We start from the raw sequence: 22308 nt of genomic DNA, 5'->3' as shown, positions 1-22308 counted from the left end.
CCCTTCTAGATTTTATATTTAGGTATATGCATTTTTAAATTTTGCTTAATGCTTATGCAGTGCTTACTATGTGTCAGGTACAATTCTAAACACATTTCAAATTTAAACTCATTTGATTCTTTTAACAACTATATGAGGTAGGTACCATTATCCCATTTTAGTTTCCTTGTGATTTTTCCATCTAAACAATTATGTTATCTGCAGAAAATGGGAGTCTTATTTCTTTCTCTCCAAACTTTATGTCTTTTATTGATCTTTCCTGACTTGTGCTGGTTAGGACCTCCAGCACCAGGTGAATAGAATTGGTGAGAGTAGGCATCCTTTTCTCGTTACTCATCTTCAGGAAAAGCATTCAATATATCACCATTAAATAAGATTATAACTGAAGATTGAAGAAATCCCCCTTCCATTTTTAATTTACTGAGAGTTTTGATCATGAATTGGTATTGAACTTTGTCAGATGCTTTTCTGAGTATATTAAAATTCTATATGGTTTTTCTCTTTTATTCTGGTAGTACATCTATTATAATAATTGATTTTTAAATGTTAAAACTGTGTTACATTCCTAAGATAAACCCTAGTTGGTCATGATGTGAAACAGGATAATTATCTTTGTATATTACTAAATTTTATTTGGTAATATTTGTTAAGGAATTATTGTATCTATATTCATAGATACTGAGCTGTAATTTTCTTTTCTCATTGTATTTTTGTCAGATTTGGTATCAGGATTAAGCTGGCCTCATAAAATGAGTTGGGGAAGCTTCCATCCTGCTCCATTTTCTGAAAAAAAAAACGGTTTGTGTAAGATTAATATTATCTTTTCCTTAAATGTTTGATAGAAGTCACCATGAAACTATTTGTCCTGGAGTTTTCTTCATGGGAAGGATTTTGATAGTGTATTCAATTACTTTGAGATTGAGCTATTAAGATTTTTAATTTCATCTTGTGTTGATTTTGGTAAATTCTATTTTTTAGAAAACTTGTCCATTTTATCTGTTTCCAAGTTCATTGACACAAAGTTGTTTATTATAGTTATTTATTATCCCTTCAATATATTCAGATCTCTGGAGACATCTTTTTCATTCCTGATACTGGTAATTTTTATTCCCTCATTTTAATTTTTCTTGATCAGTCTAGCTAGGAATTTGTGAAATTTGTTGATCTTGTAAAGAACTAACTTTTGGTTTTCTTGATTTTCTCTGTTGTTTTTGTGTTCTTTTTCATTGATTTATGCTCTTTTAAAAGAATCATTATTTCCTTCCTTCTGTTTCCTTTGGATTTAATTTGCTTTCTTCTAGCTTCTCAGGTAGAAACTTGAGTCACTGCTTTTATGCCTTTATCCTTTTCTACTATAAACATTTATAGCTATAAATTTCCTTCTCATTACTTAACTATGGCACACAAATTTTGATATGCTGCATTTTCATTACTCTTTACTTCAAAATACTTTCCCTGTGATTTCTTCTTCCGTTCACAAGTTCTTTAAAAGTGTGTTCTCAATTTCCACATATTTGGGGTTTTCTAGATATCTTGTTACTGTTTTTTGGTTTAATTGAATTATGGTCAGAAAACATATTTGGTAGAATTTCAGACATTTGTAATTGATTGAGATTCTGTTTATAGCACACCAAATTGTCTGTGTTGGTGAATGTACCATGTACCCTTGAAAAGAATGTGTATTCTGCAGTTGTGGGGTGCAGTGTACTATAAATGTCAGATAAGCCAGTGTAGTTGATGGTGATATTCAGGTCTTCCATGTTCTCACTGTGTTTTGTGTGTGTGTGTGTGTTTTTGTCTTGTTCTTCTATTAATTACTGAGAAAACAGTCTTAAAATCTCTGACTATGATTTTGGATTTGTCTATTTATTCAGTTATTCTGTCAGTTTTGTTTCAAAATGTTCTGTTATTAGGCACATATCCATTTATTATTTTTATCTCTTTCAGGTGAATTGCCTTTTTTGTCGTTATGAAGTGTCTCTATGTCTGGTAATACTCTTTGCCTTAAAATCTAGTTTGTATGATATTAATATAGTCACTCCAACTTTCTTATGCTTTCTCTTTTTCCATGCTTTTATTTTCAGACTATCTATTCCACGTATTTAAAGGATATGGAGAACACATAGATGAGTTTTAATTTTTTACCCATTCTGGCAATTTCCATTTTTAACTGGAGTGTTTAGTCTGTTTACATTTAATGTAATTATTTATATGTTTGGATTTAGATTTACCAGTTTGCTATTTGTTTTCCCTTCATCCCATCTACTTCTTTGTTCCTCTTCCTTCCTTTCCTGCCTTATTTTGATTTAATGAATATATTTTAGAATTCTGCATTAGTTTGGTTCTTCAGGAAGCAGGTACCAAGATGAAGTTATCTGTGCAAGAAGAAGAGGAGAGAGACAGCATCTGTGAAAGGAGGGAGGATAAGGTAGAAAGAGCCTCAAACTGCATTATGACTTTGAGAAAGTCTCTGCCAGCCTGATGGAGGATTTTGGTCAAAGACTGTTGATAGGTGAGTGTTGCACTGGGCAGAATTGGCCAAGTGCGCATATCCCTGTCATATTCAGTCATTGACTAGCTGCAAAGAACATAGCTTTGAGTCACTTACAGTGGATCCCAAAGGTGCTGCCGTGGGATGCTGTCAGCTAACTGCACTCCTCACAGCTGACTGTCAAGTTTCTTCTAGAAGGGAAATCCCAGTGAGGCATCTTCATGGCTACCACAAATTCCATTTTAATTTTTCTATTGGTTTTTTAATTGTCTCTCTTTTCATTAATTTTTAGTGGTTGCTCTAGAGATTACCATATACATTTTTAGCTTTTCCCGTTCTACTTAGAGGTAATACTATACTGCTTCATGGCAAGCATTGGAACATTGCAACTGCATCGTTTCATTTACTGACTCCTCCATCCTCTGTGCTGTTGTTGCCATGTATTTATGTTACATCTATGTGTGTTACAAACCCCACAATATAGTGTTATAATTTTTTTAAAAAAGAATAATTGTATGTCTTTTAAATAATTTCAAAGGAGTGTGTGTGTATGTTTGGGTGTGTGTTTTATACCACTCACATATTTATCATTTACCATTTTCAGTGATCTTCATTCCTTTCTGTAGACCCAAATAACTATTTGTAGAGTTTATTTTTGTCCTGTAGAACTTTCTTCAACCTTTCAAGTAGTGCAGATCTGTTGGCAATTAACTCTTTTAGGTTTTGTTTTTCTTTTTTTTTTTTTAAAGATTTTATTTATTTATTTGAGAGAGTGAGAATGAGAGAGAGAGAGAGCACATGAGAGGGGGGAGGGTCAGAGGGAGAAACAGACTCCCCGCTGAGCAGGGAGCCCGATGTGGGACTTGATCCTGGGACTCCAGGATCATGACCTGAGCCGAAGGCAGTCGCTTAACCAACTGAGCCACCCAGGCGCCCCTAGGTTTTGTTTTTCTGAAAATGTCTTCATTTAGCCTTCGTTGACTAAGAATATTTTTGCCAGATATAGAATTCTGGCTTGACTGTTTTTGCTCCTGTTGGCAGTTATAAAGATGTCATTCATCTACATCCTAGCCTACATTACTTTTGATGAAAAATTAGTATAGTTTTATCCTATATATAATATGCCATTTTTTCCCCTGGTTGCTTTCAAGATTTTCTCTTTGTCTTTGAATTTTAGCAGTTTGAATATGTGCCCTGGCATGGGTTTATATTTTGTTTTGTTTTTATTTATCCTGTTTGGGGTTTGCAGAGATTTTTAAATTTGTAAATTTATATCTTTGTTTTTATCAAATTTTGGCAAATTTGGATTATTTTTTTTTCAAAATTTTTTTTCTTGCCCATTCTCTCTTCACCTACCATTCTGGGATTTCAATTATACATGTGTTATACATGCTATTATATCCCACTGGACCCTGAGGCTGTGTTCATTCTTAATGTTCTTTTCTCTCACAAATTGGATAATTTATATTGTTCTATCTTCTAGTTCACTGATAATATTTTGTTACCTTTTTCCTAATCTGCTGTTAGATCATCCAGTGAATTTTCAGATTTTTTTGTTTAGTTTTGGAATTTCCAATTGGTTCTTTTTTTTTTTTATAATTTGTCCTTCTCCCCTGAAATTTCTTTTATATCCTTTAGCATAGTTATAATAACTGCTTTAAAAATACTTGTGTGCTAATTCCAGTGTCTGCATCATCTCCGAGTTGTTCCCTATGGATTATCTTTTCTTTTGAGGATGGGTTTTCCTGTTTCTTTGCATATCTAGTAATTTTGGAATGTACCTTGGACATGGTGAGTGACATGTTATAGAGATTCCAAATTGTGTCACATACCTTTGAAGAGTATTGATTTGCTGTTTTAGTAGGCAGTTAATTTAATGGAAGTCAAATTCCAAGTTTGTCTTCCCTGTGATGGACAGCAGCAAAAATCTATTTAGTTTTTGTCATCTTAACTGGTCTACTTGAAGTCTGCTCCACACATGTATAGTATTGGGAGGAGTCAGAAATTTGCTCAGATTGTATGTACTCAGTTTGGGGCTTTCCTTCTGTGGCTATCTTCTTTCTGGGGTTTCCTCCCACATTTTATAGCTGCTGTCATCTCTAATTTCTCAGCTAGTAAGATGGCAGAGACCTAGCTACCATGTGGAACTGACTGGGTCTCCCCTTAGATAAAAAGCTATAAAACATGAATAATTTTATCAAGAGCCATTCTTCCGAGTGTTATCCTCCTCCCCTACCCCTGCCATTAGCTCTTGCCTGATCTTGATCACTCTCCAGTGCCTTCAGATAGCTATTGTTTTTTAATATTTTATCCAGAGTTTATGATTGTTGTCTGTGAGAAGGTTGGTCTGATATGAGTTACTTTTATGACCAAAAGCAGAAGTCTATTATCCCACTTTATAGATGAATTTGAAAGACACATTACATTAAGTTTAAGTACCTTACCCAAGGTCATACAGTTGGTAAGTGGCAGGGCTGTGATTTGAACACAGGCAGTTTGGTTCCAGAGTCTTAGGATTTCTTCCAAGGGTAGAATTTAATAGCATGAATTTTCAGGACAATGGCAGGAAGTATAGAAAATAACTCTTGGACTTGTGGGACCTTACAGTGTTAATCCCTTATGCATTGGGCCATTCTCAAGATGTTACTACTCAGTGGATACTTCTTATATATTTGGATGTTTACATTATTTTATGTATATGTTTACACACAAGTTGTATTAAAGGATTATGTTGTTCTTGGTTAATATGTTGTCTTTGGTTATGAGAAATCTCATACTTTCAGGATCTTGTGATGTGCTCCTGGGCCATCTTACTTAGAAACTGGTGAGCTTTATCATGTGGTTCTTTTAGTGCTTAAAATAAAGAGAACTTTTGAAGGAAAGTAATATAAACAGTAATATAATGAATGTATAGAAATTATTTATTGAAGAAACTCAGGACCACAATTATGGGGTAGTTGGCTTTTAAAAATGTAAATCTGAGATTAATTTAGCTGATGCAAACCATAGACCTTGGAAGCCTAACAATAGGACCAAGCTTGAGTATAACTTGTTTTAGAGTTTCTGCTCCTTCCCCCTTGTTTCCCTTTTCCTCCTCTGGCCTAAGTCAGTTTCAGTTAACATTCATGAAATGATTCATTTCATCTTATTCCTCTAACCCTTGATTTTATCTTCACTTTGCATTTTCGAATCTGGCTTGCTTCATGTTCATTTCACCATAGTTTGTAAGCTGATGTGTAGTGATATCTTATTCATGGATGTTACTTTCAAACTAAAGGAAAAGGCCTATGTAATTTGCTTTTGGAATTTTCTCACATCCCACACCAGTGCTCGGATACCATACTCACGCTGACTGGCCAATAAAGAACAGGCGTTCAATTATCGATTGATGGTTCTGAATCCCAGCCAGTCAGTTCTGGGAAGGTGGGCTTATCTTCTGAGTTTAATAAAACTGAGTCCTTGAAGGCCATGATAAAGATTTTGGCTTTCATCCTAAGACTAACTGGAAGCGATGCAGAGTTTTAAGCAGTAGAGTGGCAAGCCCAGATTTAAATTTTTTAAATAATTACTCTGGATGTTTGTGGAGCAGTTCAGTATAACCAAGTTGTAGAGGATAGAAATTAATATAAATGATTAAAGTTTCACCCAAGGATATAATCCAGAGGAACGGATACCCCAGATAGTCTTCAAGCAGAACTCCCAAGTTTATTTCTCTCAACTGCAATGTTGAAGAATGTTGAGAAGCAGAAAGTTAGAGACTGATTTTCTTTTTTTTGGTCAAGGGCCTGGAATGTGAGTATTTTTCATTTCTGAACAGAGACATTTTATTTTTATAATGAAAAAATAAAGCAATGCAAATATCAAGGAATTAGGGAATTGAATATCAAAAAGCTACTAAAAATAGCAAGTCTATATTTTATGCCCATATAAAATAGATGTCATAATTTATTAATTTTAAAAAAGCAAAATTAGAGATGTAAAATACGTGTTTATAATTATGGAAACAATCGTGTTTTCTCTTAACAAAAATACACAAAATAAAGACAAAACTTGTTATACTTTATTATCCACCAAATTCTATTGCTTAACACCTGTTAAAAAGTTATGCTGCTTAAAATGAGAAAACAAACCTAATATTATTTCAGTAATCATGAAAATCTGGGCTAAAGGCTTTGAGGTGCCACTAAGAGAGCAAAATTTTCGTGAGATTAAAAACTTTCATATGAAAATGTACTCTGATGTGTTTCTTCTTCCCAAACATTTGAGGGGATTGAGAAAATTCTAAATGTGTCTTAAAGCAAGGAATTGACAACTCCTGAAATAAATACAGTCTGGCTTCTGCTTCAGCCGCTACTTATTGACGGGTTATAACAAGGTTAATAACGATTTGTTGATTGATTCCCCCAAATTTTTGTAGATTTTTGTGCTTCTTGTATGTAACTTGCTAGATCATAGCATTCACATTCCTCATTAAAATTCACATTAAAGGGTGCATATGTAAAACGATCATGGATGGGGAAAAAAAAGATTTCTCAGAAAAAAAAGCCAGCAAAAGGTGCACTGCACTGTGGGCAGTAAGTGGGGTATCAAGTTACTCTGTTTTTGTAAACAGTGTCAAGTCTGTATTCTGGGCTGAAAAACTGGCAAATGACAGCTCTCCCTCGTACTTCCTGAGGTCATTTGTACCATTTTAAAGGATAAATCATAAATAGACCTTTGAACTAAGACAGTCTCGCTGGACCTATCCTTTTGCGACTGACTTCCAGTCTCAATGGGATATTGAAGGGGAGGCTCGATAGAATAAACAGTGGAATCCTTGTCCGGGAATGACTGCCTGGCAATTGTTTCATGGAAAACAGGGAGGGGTGGGGGACAACAACCCTGCTCTGTTCACTGGCTCTTTAATTTAGATTACCAATGATAAAGCCGGGGCTCCGGCTAAAGAAAGGTAGGATGCATACGCAGAAACATTAGTGCTAATATGCTGCAGAAAGACAAGATAAATCAGCCCAGCTCTCATACATCACTGAGGGAGAAGCTGATTGCAACTTGACCATGTGCCTGAGTAGTCCCATCAGTGAGAAGAACAGAAACATGGATTAAAAAAAACTAGAATGTACCCTTAGGGCTACTGCCGTGCTGGACCTGGAGGAAGTATCTGGTGTAAGTTTCAGCTTGTTTTATCCACGTATTTACCAGTGTGTTCCCACGCAGGGAGCTTGTTTCTCTTTCTGGGTTTTCATGAAAGCTTCAAGCATGTTTATTTACAGTCGTAGACTTCATTTCGCATGGATGTAATATCAACCTAATAAAGTTCTTAACAGAGGACAGTTTAGCCCAGTGTTTATCCAGGAGAGAGAGAAACGTGAAAAAGTGATGGTTATCTTTACTGTCTATAGGAAGCCTGTGGGTGAGTTTTGTTTTTTTGTTTTTTGTTTTGTGGGGAGGTGAGGGGTTAGAGAGGTGGATTTTAAACTAAAAACTCAGTTCTTTTGCCATTCACTTAAAAAAAAATACGTATTGGTAACCCAGCATTTCGTTCCTCCTGTGGTCTTTTGTTTTGGGAAGAACTGTGTTTGAATATGTAAGCCAGACTGCTCGGAACACATTATATTTTATGACTGGGATGTTTGTATTGTTTCATATCTGTTATTAGACAAAATAATCATAAAGGGTGTTTTCTATGGACCTTTTTATATTCCAAAATTAAATACAGATGGTAATTTCCAGCAGTTTTAAAAATTTGTCAATTATTTAATTTAGCATCACTTAAGCATCTGCACAGGGAGAAAGCTGAGATGGTACAGAAGCTGAATAAGCATTGATTGCTCGTCTGAATTGCATCTTTAAAGTTTTTGCCTCAAATCTCTGATTTCACAGTTTATTTTTACCAAATTAGATTATCATATTTCATTATCAAGACTGCAAATGGGTGGAACTCTCTCAGATATCCTACATTTCCCGTTAAAACAGGGCGTAAAGCGCCTGCTGATTGTTACTCTGAGGGAAATTCTCATGTCGGCTCCCCGGGAAGATGGCTTAAATAATGCATGGGCAAGAGTGAAGCAAGATGGAATTTATGGCCCAGACACTGAGGTCGGGCTTTTGTTCAGAGGAAAGACTACATAAGTGTGAGCATATAACATACTCCCAGGCTCCAGGGGAAGGGTGTAACTGAATGAAATTAGTGGCCACATGGTGCTGTCCACATGTTATTCAAAACAAGCCTTAAAACAGTCCACTGAGCCTAAAGTGTGGTTTGAGGAGGGGAGGTGGGGGAAACTGGAAGTGTCAGCGGCAAACAGAATCCCCTGACTGAAAATTCCATGGGACAGACATAGGAAGTGAATGTTCTGTAGGAGGCAGGGTGGCCCTAGAGAGAATGGATGTGTGACTGATGAAAAGCAGCATGGCAGTCTTGTTAGGAAAGAATAAACCTTGACCAAACTGCAGCATTCTATATATTATATCTTCCATCTTGTCCTAATTAGAGGAATATGTCTGCTGAATCCTAATCTCTTTAATTGTTGATAGAGCAGGCATGCGATTTGCTATAAATACTCATGAGCATTCATTTCTGAAATAATGGCTGTTGCCAAATATATTAGACCGACAGGAGTGCTGGACTAGGGAAGGCTGTGCTGAATGGTTGAGTTTTGGAGGTAATGGACCAGTTGAGAATCATTGCACAGCTGGGCCAGCAGCTGCACCCAGTGCTCTGTCAAGTTTGGCCTCCAATTTCCTTGAACTTGTCCTTGTTTGCCAAAATGATGAACATAGCAAGAGCTCATTTCAGATGAGCCTGCCGCGAGCAAAAAAGACCCTTTCCAAGGAGTCTTTGTCAAGGTATGTAGTCAACAGCAGCAGTGGGCAAATGAGGTATTGATTAGGGAATGGGAAGTTTGAATGGTCATAAAAACAAAAAGCAAAGGAGAAGTGGTAGCATGAGGTAAGCTGGCAGAAGACCAGAGTACATTAAAAGGCTGCATTGGGTCATCACTGTCCTAACTAAAGGACATATGGAAAAATCCCATAATAATATCCAGCAATAATTATCTTGTAGTTAGGAAAAAATAAATAGGCCCATGGGTTGGAAGGCAGCCCAGTAATCTCAACGCCTTTTTTCCTAACATTGTATTGTTCTGATATTCCTTGGGACCGGGTCAAGAGGAAGTGTCATAGAGAGCATTTTATATTAAGAAGCGTCCAGTGACTAAACAATGCGATTAGTGGCAAGCCAAAATAAGAGTAGCAAGGACTCTCCTTCCATTTCTTGGTCCTGGCTTGAGCAAGTATTTACTTAGCACTTGCTATGTATCCAGCATGTTCTAGATACATACTCTAACCAAGTAGATTATAAACTCTTTGAGAACAGACTAGTGGATTATACTTCTCTTGTATAAAGCCCATTTCTTGAAAACCATTGCCTTGATATGGTAATAATTGCAAGTCTGTCTACTTCCTTGACTTTGAAGAGATTAAATATCAAATCTTTGCCATGCAAATGCTTTATTTTCCTGCTCCAACAAAGATGACTCTCCTCTCTTCAGATTTGAGAGCTAGTGACTTGAGCACTTACAAGATAGGTGATTTGGGACAAAATACTTAACCTCTGGGAGAGTCTGTTTCCTCATGTGTGAAATGAAAAAAGTAACACTCATCAGGCAGGACTATGAGGAGGAGAGGTGCCTAGTGCAGAGGCAGTGCTCTCCTCCTTCACAGGGTATAAGCAGGTTAAGTTACCGTATGGACTGAGTGCCTGCTCGGTGTGGAGGTGGGCATGGGGAGAGGATGAGGAGGGCAGCAGGAAAGCTGGCTAGGAGTCTGTAACAGAACCTTTGATGAGAATATGACCTGAGGCAGGACGGTGCCAGTGGAAACACCGAGCAAAAGGATGAATCTGAAATATGTTTTAAAGGGAAGCTGATTATATTAAAGTAGGGTGGAAATAACCATGGTGCTAAGGGAAAAGATTATGGGTTTGTGATAATGGCAAGGTTGGGTGTGTGTGCATGTGCGTGTGTGTGTGTGTGTGTGTGTGTGTGTGTGTGGTATTTGTTTGTTCTCCAAACCCAAAAAGCTGAAACAATACAGTTCTTCAGGGACTTATAAACCAAGAAAACCTAAGAAGAGAGAAGAGGAAATTAGAGTGCCTAGTTAACTTATGTAAAGGGAAAGAAAAAAATCAATAATAAACCAATAATATAGGACTGTTGCTGACAATAGAGTGAGAATTCAAAAGAATTGCTTAAAATGGCAAATCTATGTTTGGAGTTTTTCCCAGACAAGACCCACAATCATCAAATAATAAGGATCTTCTGCAATCTTGGAACTTATTTAAGTTTTCCTGAGTTAAAAAAAATGCCACCGAGAGGATACAAATAGTGTCAGGGTTGGGAAGAAAAAGAGCATGAGGAATGGAAATTCTCAAAATAGCTTGGTTCTAAAGAGGAGATGGAAGCCAAAAGATAGCTGGTTGACCTTTCAGAACTTAACCATTCATTATGACTTGTCAGAAAGTGTCAGGAAGTATGACAACCGTTATTTCTTAAGTAATTTATTGTGATTTTTCAGGAAATTCAAACAGGAATCAAAACTACGCCAAACCAAATGGTTGTGGACTGGCAAATAGGTTGTGGTCCAAATGCTCATTTCAAATCCTTTATCGGAACAATGTTGTAAACGTCTTTGGATTACTTTTCAAAAGTCTACCCAACTCATCCTATAGTAGAAGTCCTGTACATTTGCAATAAAACATTGATAGCAAAAAGACTTTATGTTAATAATTAAAACACAAGCAATACCATAAGAATGGAAAATGTTTTGAATGCCAGTAATTGGAGAAGTGCAGCTTAATTACAAGATGGTATGGGATGTAGCTATTTTTTTTTAATTTTATTTATTTGAGAGAGAGAGTGAGAAAGAGAGAGCACAAGAGGGGATAGGGTCAGAGGGAGAAGCAGACTCCCTGCTGAGCAGGGAGCCCGATGCGGGACTCGATCCCAGGACTCTGGGATCATAACCTGAGCCGAAGGCAGTCGCTTAACCAACTGAGCCACCCAGGCGCCTGGGATGTGACTATTTTAAAACTTATGTCCACTTTCACTGGCTTTAAGAGACTTTGATTTCTTGAATTTTGAAATGTAGGGATTTTCTTGTCCTCGTTTCATGAATTTTACCTTTAATGATACCTGCCACGATCAGGATTGTTTTCACCCATTGAAAAAAGAAGGGGAATGAGGATGAAATAAAAAGGGGGGAAGGAAAGAAGGATGTACCTAAGGTAGATGGGACAAAAGTTAAAAGAAAGAGGAGAAAGAGCAAGTTTGAAGAATGGGTGAGAATGATATTGCATGAAGGAAAATTAAGGGAGTTCTGACATTGAGAAGAGTGTGTGAGAATGCGCTTGTCGCTCTTAAGGAGTAAAAAATAAGGGAGACCATTGGGCCTAATAGCTTGCTGGATCAGCCACCAGGGGGTGCTTAAGACTCAGAGAAGTTCTTTTTGAGTAGGTGATGCCACTCATGTGACTGGTAGACCTGAGGCTAGGAACATTTGGTCCCCTTAAGCTTCCCCTTTTAACCACCTCTTGTCGATGCCTTCCCTATTTGATGTGGATACGATGGCCTTCGTTTCAACCACCCTCTTAGCAATATTTTCAGTTCTCCCATTCATCCATTCAGTAGAGATGTTACTGAGTGATTCCTATTTGTCAGGCATTGTAGTTTAGGTACTTAGAAATGAACAAAACAGATCTGTGCCAGCCCTTGGTCCCTACCAGGCCAAATAAATACCATCCCTTAATCAATGCAGTTGTGTGCTCTCTCCTGCCTACAACCAGACTGCCAAGCACTGCTTGAGAAAATCATACCACTGTCCAGATTGATGCTGTGATACACTTATGACCTCCAATCTCAATTGGATCCCTCAGTATAGCTCAGTGATCCTTATATGTTTTCCTAATATATTTCTGACATTCTCTCCAACACCTGTTTGAAGACTTTTCAACTTTTCTCCAGTCTTTGACCAAACCACGTCAGTACATAGCCTCACATCTCAGCATGCAGGATTTCAACTTCCTGCCACCGGATCAATTACCTGCCTAACCCAAATGAAACCAATTGACGTGAAAACTGTTCAGCATGGTGAAAGTCAAATCTGACTCCAGAAAGCCTTGGAAGACAATGGAGATCTTATACGTCTTTCTCTCTGAAGTCTGACTCCTCATGGCAGCTCTCAGTTTATAGATGATCCCTGACTTAAGGTGGTTTGACTTAACGATTCTGTGACTTTACAGTGATGTGAAAGCAATATGCATTCAGTAGAAACCAAACTTTGAATTGTGAATTTTGATTGTTTCCCAGGCTAGGGATATGTGGTACCACATTCTCCTGTGACACTGGGCTCCCAGTTGCTATGTGATCACAAGGGTAAATAATCAACACACTTAACAGGCATTCTGTGTTTCACTTTCAGTGCAGGAGTCCACAAATTATATGAGATGTTCAACACTTTATTACAAGACAGGCTTTGTGGTAGATGATTTTGCCCAACTGTAAGCTAATGTAAGTGTTCCGAGCACGTTTAAGGTAGGCTAAGCTAAGCTATGATGTCCGGTAGATTCGGTGTGTTAAATGCATTTTTGACTTACGGTATTTTCAACTTCCAGTGGGTTTATTAAGACGTAACCCCATCATAAGCCGAGAACGATATATATCCTCTTTTTCTGTCCTACTTCCCGGCCTCCTCCCCTGCCCCCGTATTAATTCACCTTATCTTACTCCTGTCTGTCTGATCTCATTCCTTCATGGGTAGAACAAACTAGACTATCCGGGTGTCTGCCATTTTCCTCCCACACTTAACCTCAGTCAGCGCAAGTCCTAGACAGTTTAGCAAGCAAATTATCCTTTTTCTGAGTGAGAGCAAAGCATTGCGAATATTGGTGACTTAATACACACATATTTTTAAATTGTCCATTTGTGTTCATGCGTTCCACCTCTCCCCAGGTTCAAATAGAAGAGTTCTTCCCTCTTCTGATTTCTCCACCTGTGTTCTGCATCTCATTCACCTCCATACTTTGGGGGTGCTTGCTTTATGCACACTTTGCTCTATTTCCTGTATCCTTCACCTTTTCAGCTCTAGTAGATCCTTATCAGAGTGTCCAGGGATGCTAGCTGCTCCAATCTTAAAAAAAAATAAGACACAACAAAACCTTCATCTTCCCTACATACTCTTTCATCTCCTCTCCTAACTTTTCCTCCCCTTTTCTAGCCAAACTTCTCAAAGAGTTTGTCTACATTTGTTGGGTCCTTCCTTCCCAAACAGTCCTCGGCCCACTATGATTTAAATTCTACCCCAGCCATTCGTGGAAGCCCCTCTAGCTAAAGGCATTCACTGCCTATTTGTTCTGAATGTGAAGAGGATTCTTTAGTCCTTAATCTTTCTACAGCATTTGACACTGTAGATCACCATCTTCTCTGAAATATAGTTTTCCTGTAGCTTCTTTGTGCTCTCCTGTGTCTTGGTCTCTGTGGGCTTATCTTTCTTTACATACTATCAAAATATAGATGATATTCAGGGGCACTGTTCTTTTCTGACTTTGGGAGGAGTAGGGTGGGAGTTCCATTCATTCCCATGCCTTCTGTTAATATTTACATGCTATTGACTTCTGTGCTTGCGTGACACCTGCCCTCACCTCGCGAAGCAAGATACAGATTTCTGCTTGGAGATCTCCTCCACACTAGGGATTTGACCCCAGAATGGGGCATTCAGGAGGTAGGCAATGATTTGCTAAATGACTCTTCTCTCCCAAAACTCATCCCCCAAAGACACCCCACCGCCATTATTTTTTCTGTTACCTTGATCTCCTTTGGGGGCTGAAACACTAACTCTGAAATCTTCTTACATGCTTTCTTACTCTATTATTTATAGATAAACTTGATGGAATTTGTCCCTTTTATTAAACCAAAGTTTTGGAACTCAAAAACCTTTTTTGTCCCCAAACTGGTTATTAAAATAAAAAGTGCTTAGACTTTCTGTACTTTGGATTTAAAAAAAAAAGTCTAGGTAGACACTCAGTTGGTGTTTTTGTTTCCTTCAGGTCTTTTTGTGTCCATGAGGTAATTGAGTGATCCTGAAGCAATGTAGGGGGTCAGCAGGGCAGAATGTCAGAGGAGCTATGAGACACAAACTCTTTAATAGTTTAACCTACACTGGAAAGAAGGTAAATGAGTTGGTTTTACTTATGGTCTGAGGCGTCATCCAAGAGAAAAGACTTTTGAGCCTAAACATGAAGGTTCATGAAAGTACCCTTTTGCTTATCTAAACAGATTCCTCATCATTTGAAATTGTACCTAAATCACTTTATAACCAGAAATGAGTGGATGATTCTAATTTTCAGCACTTTATGAGTAAAATGGATTTACAAGTGAGGACATGGCTACGTGTTGGGTCTTTATAATAAATTATGGTGAAAGAGAGAACTAAATCGACTGGCCTAGCCCGGCTTCACCCTGATCGCATGGGCACAGACTAATGTTCATCCAGGCCAATCTATAAAGGCCAGGGGGTAAAGGGTTAAGAAACTGTTTTGAACCTTTGAGCTTCAACTACATTTTGGAAAGGTTTCATGGGACATGGAAGAAGTCTAGTGACTTAGGACAGAAAAATAAATTTGTACACTGCTTGTTTAACATTTAAAGCTATTTTGTTGAAGAATATAAAGGAAGTGGAATACCTTTCATAAATTCACATCGTGTCATACCTAAGTTAATCCACATTTTAACTGTCAATCAATGACTGAGAAACTGGAGAAGGTGGGACATTCTTCAGTTGTTGAGCTCTTATCATCCAGGCATGCGATTGCAATTTGAACAGATTGGAATCAGATGAACAGATTATTGGACCACCTAACAAAACGGGCATCCCAGTAATCAATATCTGAAATAATAAAAGCATGAATTAAATGGTTTTTGATCAATATTATTCACACAACTCATATCCTTAATGATAATGCTTAACTGAAAGAAAGACCTTTGCTTCAAGGTTCATTTGCAATCCTCACAGAACTCTAAATTTGTTTTGACATCCCAGTGCTTCTGGAAAATATGAGCCCTGTATTTCATTTTGTGGAATTAGAGCAGACTGCATAATAACATGCTCTTACATAACACAGACCATCTCTACTTTTTCATTCTAAGTTTTAAAAAGAGAGATGTAGAGGGGCGCCTGGGTGACTCAGTCTGTTAAGCCTCCAGCTCTTGGTTTCAGATCAGGTCGTGATCTCATGGGTGGTGAGATTGAGCCCCCTATGGAGCCCCACATCGAGCTCTGCGCTCAGCGGGGAGTCTGCTTAATGATTCTCTCCCTCTGCCTAACCCCCCCCACCCCATCTCTCTCTAAAATAAATAAATAAATCTTTAAAAATACAAAACAAAACAAACAACAGAAGGAAAAATGTAGGGTTGCAGGCAGAGCAGAGGAAACTTGGGGGAGGGGGGGAAGAGCCATGTGTATAATTCTCTCCAATCATTGTGCTCACACCTTCTTTAAAGGTATGCCTCTCGCACAGAGATCCAGACATTGCAGGCAGCTATTTGTCTGAAGCTGACCCTCCCTGTTAATTTAGAGGACAGAATTACAGTTCAGCTTCACCATAACTAAGCTTCACCATAACTTAGAACTGAGAGTTCTATAGTTTTTTCTAACCTAAAAAGAGAATGTAGGAAGGGCTTCGAACTCTTAAAAAATACATAAATGAAATAAACTAAATTCTAAAATTCAGTGTTGGAACAGATATAAGTTTCTATGAAGTCACATTTGGAGCACTGCAGAAGGAGAGGTCCGTGGATGTGGTCTTCTGAAAATACTAGTGTCAGGGCAGGTCTGTCAGCATCCTCAGCTCACTCTGCACACAGAGCTACAAAGACAGGCAACTCATCTCCACCACTTACTGTTTCCAGCAAAATTTAGCAGGTTGCAGAATGAGTTCTGTGGTATTCAGGCCATCCTAGGCCTCTGGTAAGGATGGTAATTCCTCCAGAGACCTGAACAGTGCTGTACTCCTTCACGTATGTCATTTTGCCGTGAGAATGAACTGATCTTCCATGGGAGTTTCTGATGTTTGTTCAGAAATCGGAGGGCAGGTGGCTGGAGAACCATCCTGGCAACTCCATACAACAGTTGAGAGCTGGTCCTAAGTTGGAATAAGACAGAGGCGACCTTACACTGCCCCTGATCAACTAGAGTTCACAGCATCAAACTAAGATTTTTTATTTCTTTTGTCACTTTTGAGACATAACAAACACTGCAGTCCCCAGCTGATAGTTTTAGCCAACTAATTTCTTGCAGGGAGAAGTTATAGAATATTTGTCCTCTGAGATGTTCCTCAGTCTTGGAGGAGCTGGCTTAGAGGGATTGACACTTTACCCCATGTCCCTTTTGGTTATTCGTGTGCTTGTTTCCACTCATGCATTGACTCCTATTGTGTACTGGGCATTATTCTAGGCACAGTCTTTAGAGCAGTGAGCAAGAAGATTTATGATGATGGTAAAATGTTCACCCAAGAAAGCCTCTTCAAAAGGCACTTTTATTAGCACAAGAGCTCAGTAACCTCACTTTTTATTGTCCATAGCTCATGCGGAAAAGGAAAATTTTCTTTGTCTAAGTCACATGAGGCTTGGGGTCCTTTGTTTATAAAATCCCAGGAATGCCTCTTCAACTTGAGGCTATACAAGGACATTTAAGTGACACAACCCAGGTCTCATCTTCACAACTCAGTCTTTAATATGAACAACACTTGAAAGAGCTGAAAGTAACCTACATGAAGAAGTAGAGCTCTTCAGATAATTTTTTCTAGAAGCAGAGGCATCTACTTTTGACCCAACTGAATGCCATGACTCCTAAGTTTTTGCACACTCTAGAAAGGCTTGACTTCCTGCAAAGTGTTTGCCAAAAGATGAAAAGTAACACAAAGAAAAACACCCCAGTCAAGGGCCTGACATCTTGTAGGTGCTTAGAAAGTGTTTGTGGTACAGAATCTGAAGCTAACTAAAATCTAAATCAGATGCCAAAGGTGGGGTTACAAAACGAAACTGGCTTTCTTCTCCTCTAAATGAATCTCTAGAATGATTCATTTCCTTTTCTGTAAAACATGAATACTAATCCTCACCTCATGGGATTTTTAGGGGGCAAATAAGATAACACGAGAAAACTCTTCAAAAACTTTAGATTCTATTCAAATAGAAAGTTTACTATGGAAAAACGCAAAAACAAAGCCCGAGGCCTTGATAAATTCTTATGTATTGTGTCCTTGTTAAATAGCAACAAGTTAAAAAGCAAACAACTAATATGTACTATTTTGAGCCTTTCCAATGAAAATATTCAAAAATCTTTTTGTTAAATAGCAACAAGTTAAAAAGCAAACAACTAATATATACTATTTTGAGCCTTTCCAATGAAAATATTAAAAATCTTTTTGTTAAAAGTTCTTTCCCTATGAGTAATTCTATACCTATATATTTTGAGGAAAGTGGGAGGGAATAAAGGAAGTCCAACATCTGGAATAGAGTTAATGCAAGATTTTGTGTATCAAAAATCACAGAAAATTGGTTTCTGATACCTGGATATCTTCACTTATGTTGCTGTGTAGAGTTTATGGGGCTAGGGAGTGTATTCAAAAGAACCTGACTCAATCTTTGGGTTGTCAGCCCAATCACTAGGCCATTTGGCCCCTCTCTGCATTTGGTGATTTTTATTAAGTTGAACCATACCAAATTCCAGATATTCAACAACCTTGGGCCTACAAAAATGACAATTTCACCTATTCAGCCTAATATCATTATATTTCTGTTACTGAATGGGGATTCCTTTGTTTATCTGTTCAGTCTGATATAAACATCTAGAGGGCAGGGATTGTGTCCAATGTCTAAATTGAAGTCTGGACGCCTGAGCTCAGACAATGTAAAATATGAAAAGAATGCATAAAAATGTCTTTTCCTGTGAGCTGCAGGTACCATTTCTGGCACCCTTCATGGTGACAGTGCAATGGAAATCATAGGTGCTTAATCACTGGGGATGCCCTAGAGGTGAGCTCCTCACTCCCAGGGAATGTTCAGCTCAAACTAGGAGCCATCCCAGCAGCTCTGGTACCGCAGATGCTGCACAAGCCCAGAGTCCCCTCCTCCTTCCTATTCCCACTTCCTTCCTTCCTAGCCTCACCATGCCCTCTCTGCTGCTTTTGCCTACAGCTTACCCAATTAGTAACCGCTGCACTGCTTTTTAAGCCTTTTTTTATGGTATCCCGGAGAATGGCAACCCGTAGTAGGAATGCATTTTACATCATGACCCTGTACACTACGCTGTATTACAAATGTATGTAGCTGATGTATCTGTATCTAATATTTCTTGTACACATGTTACCAAGCCAATTCTCAGTTTTGAAAAGCTGTCCAGCTTGTCTTTTTTGAAATGAGGGTCCAATTAAACTTGAGACTTTAAAGCTTCATGGGAGAGAGAAAAAAATGCCAGCTCAATCTTTAAGCTTTTTATCCCCCTTAAGCAGCTGTGGTCTGTATCGGTTTATGTCAGGATTTGTTTTCCTATTCCTGTTTTTGAGAGGCCACAACCTTGCAGATGAGCCCTAAGATGAGGCTGTGGCTTCAGTAACAAAGTTCTGAAACCCATATAATTAATTCTAGATGGCAGTGGCTCATTTCAGTTGCCGTGGAATATTTTAGAATGACCAGGAATATCACCAGCAATCTGCTTCTATATGCATGGATATAGCCAGGTGAGGTTATTTATCTTTATGCCTATTTCTTATTCCTAAAATGACTTTATGATTTTAGCCTATCTATAAGTTGAGATTTAAGTTTATAAAAATCCTATGGAAAGCTATCTAACTGTATACTAAGGATTATGCTATTTGGATGAGCAGCTTGGGAATATTTAGGTTTTGATCCAAACCTTTGAAATGTTTTTAAAAGAGCCATAGCACCATTAGGTCAGTTTAAAAATTTGGTACAAAACTTGTATATTTATGTCTATTAGAAAATAAACACCACTTGCTTACCTCAGGGTTCAGATAATTTACTTAAATGTGGCTTGGCCAGTGGCCCACTGCTTTTAATTCACAGAAAGTCTTATATGTTTTCTTGGGGGCGGGGAGAAAAGAGGCAGTTACTTCTCCCTATACGGCTCCATCATTATCAAACTATGTGGTCATATCTGAAACCCTGCTAATTTGCAGGGATGAGAGACATGAATAAGACTTTTCTTATTTGGGTGACTTCAGAATGGATTCGGAATGTTGCTTAGAAGGGAAACTTGTGAATTCACTTGCTTTCCCTTTGTCCTGATTTTTGAGGTGTCGGGGCTCTTGGCAGATTGTTTTGATGAGTATTGGCATGCTGTCTACCAGTGAGAGAGCTGACTCAAGTGAAATGTGGCAATCATTGGAAATTTCTTTTTAAGAACTTGGAGAAATGCCTCGCAGAGTTCAGGGTTAGATGGAGTGCAGTGGAGGGCAAGGCACAAAATCTAGATGATTTATCTCAGCTTCTGACCCATTTTATATCCTTGAGTAAATCACTTAACCCTTCTGTGCCTGGGCTTTCACTTGTAAAAGAGAAATAAGGACCCCATTTCCTAGACCTCATTTGAAGGGATATTATACATTTTGACAAAAGGAGGAAACCAATTGCTTTTGGCACCGAAGGAAATTCTAAAGAGGGAGTTGCAACAATATTTTGAGATGATAGCTTTGTTGAGATAAGCGAATGACCATCCAAGGCAAATATATATTAAAACCAGGGTAAGTCCTTCGGATCCAAAAAAACATTCATGAGGAAGTTACTATATTTCACACACTTTCCCGTTTACCCTTCCATGGTTGTTTAATCCTCCCAGCAGTGCTGGGCGGCAGTTGGTTACTGTCCTATTTATGGCTTTATGAATAAAGAAAGTGAGGCTTAAGGAAGTTAACCAACCTGTTTGAGCCACACAGCAGGGAAGTGGCAGAGCTCAGGATGGTCCTTCTGGTGCCAGGTCCTTCTCGTGGTACACCACCAGCCTTGCACGTGACATTGAAAGACAACAGAACTAAATGGAATAAATCTAAAATTTGATTTCTAAGAAAACTGGGTAATTAAAATACCTGTATTTAGTCTCTAAATTGTACCTCAGTTTCCACATGTTTGTCCTTCTCTCCTGGAGTCAACTATTTCTCTTTAAAGTGTAGATAATCAAATTGTTTCAGCTTTATTGTTTCTACCAAATACATTTGTTAATTGCTAGTGATTTTGACTGGTACCTCTAACCCCTATTAATAAAACTCTTCAGAAGCATACATGTGCAAGACTTACCATTCTTTTTTAAAATATATGGCTGACCGGCTTCTGATGAGTAATCTTAGCAGCATTGTTATACCTGTCTTTATAATTTACAACTTTTAGGTTAAGGAAATTTCTAAGCCAACTGGATGGACTGCCAGTTGCCAAGCCCTGGTTGTATATTTTTATGATATACGACTTAATACTTCTGGGGGTTCTGTTGCAATCATACTGTCCTGCACAAGCATATAAAAGCTGTTGTTTCACCAAATGTGCCCTTCCTTTGCCATGAGTTAGGTATCATGTTTTTGAAATCTTGTCCAAGGCGATGAAAAGCCGAGCAAATACTTGCTTTTCTTTCCAGCTTCCCAAGCAGCAGTGGCATTGCAAACCCCGTCTCACTTAGGCTCTCTTTGTCTATGAACAGTTCAGACTGACTGGAACACATTTATTGAATGCCCATTACTTGGGTGCATTAGTCAAATGCAATTGATTGTTATAATACACCACCAGCTCAGGGGAGGTAATGGGGCTCTTTAATTGAAGATGCTACTTTAGAGGACAGAGTGTAAATCATTGAATACAAAATCCAATGATTTTTTTCACAGTAAATACAATGTGTCTATGATTGCATCCTCAATACAGCCAGACAGAAGAGGGATGGCTGATATTCAAGACTAGGCATTAGGAGATTCCTAAGAATCTTTTCTAAGATTCATCCTATTTTCATCTTGTCTTGAAATATTCTTATGTTTCCTACTGAAACCTTGATTTAGAGGGATGCCACTATGTATATGCATACATGCATATTTAAGATTAGAATTAAAATGGAAGAGAATTTATTAGAGAATACTTTGGAAGCCAAGACATCTCAACCGTCTTCCATTCATTACAAACTTGGCATAGTCTTAGGACCATATTTTTAGAAAATATCAGAGCAGCTCCAAGTCTTTCCTCCTTGGCCCTTCAGCTGCTACCTTTCTTTCCTAATCCAACAATTACACAGAATCATTTAGCACAAACTAAAGATATATACAAGAGCAGTGATTTAAATAAAGATTTCCTTGCTGCCATTGAGTTTAAATAAAAGAGTTTAGGGGCTCCTGGGTGGCTCAGTGGGTTAAGCGTCTGCATTCAGCTCAGGTTATGATCCCAGGGTGCTGGGATGGAGCCCCATGTCAGGCTCCCTGCTCAGTGGAGAGTCTGCTTCTCCTTCTCTCTCTCCCTCTCCTCCTCCCTGCTGCTGTTCTGCCTCACACACACAGAGAAAGAGCTTGAGGGGGGTGGGGAGGCAGAGGGAGAAGCAGAGTCCCGGCTAAGCAGGGAGCCTAATGTGGGGATCGATCCCAGGATCCCAAGATCATGACCTGAGCCAAATGCAGATGCTATAACTGACTGAGCTACCCAGGCACCAAATAAATAAACAAAATCTGAAAGAAAGAAAGAAAGAGAGAGAGAGAGAGAGAGAGAGAGAGAGAGAGAGAGAGA

At 38.3% G+C, this 22308-nt stretch overlaps 1 protein-coding gene across 14 annotated transcripts in view; it reads left to right on the top strand.

Moving 5' to 3' along the window:
* Positions 1–22308, top strand: part of RAPGEF4 (Rap guanine nucleotide exchange factor 4) — a 287935-nt gene that overhangs the window by 107654 nt on the left and 157973 nt on the right. For 2 of the 14 annotated variants that reach the window (XM_073882459.1, XM_073882446.1), the window contains exon 1: positions 7460–7654. The exons of 8 other annotated variants lie outside the window; for them this stretch is intronic. Coding sequence is in view for 3 of the 6 variants with exons in the window: in XM_073882411.1 (XP_073738512.1) it covers positions 19263–19280 (18 nt within the window). In the remaining 3 variants the exon portion in view is untranslated. Of the gene's footprint in view, positions 1–7458; positions 7655–19198; positions 19281–22308 lie in introns of those variants that run through there. 4 more of the 14 variants (XM_073882432.1, XM_073882411.1, XM_073882434.1 and 1 more) reach the window with 4 other exon arrangements.

This window comes from Callorhinus ursinus, unplaced genomic scaffold, assembly GCF_003265705.2.
Source record: "Callorhinus ursinus isolate GAN/ISIS: 27379988/994484 unplaced genomic scaffold, GSC_fseal_2.0 scaffold2, whole genome shotgun sequence".
NCBI lineage: Eukaryota > Metazoa > Chordata > Mammalia > Carnivora > Otariidae > Callorhinus > Callorhinus ursinus.
Note: the sequence above shows the minus strand (reverse complement) of the source record. Positions and strands in the feature narration are given on the sequence as shown.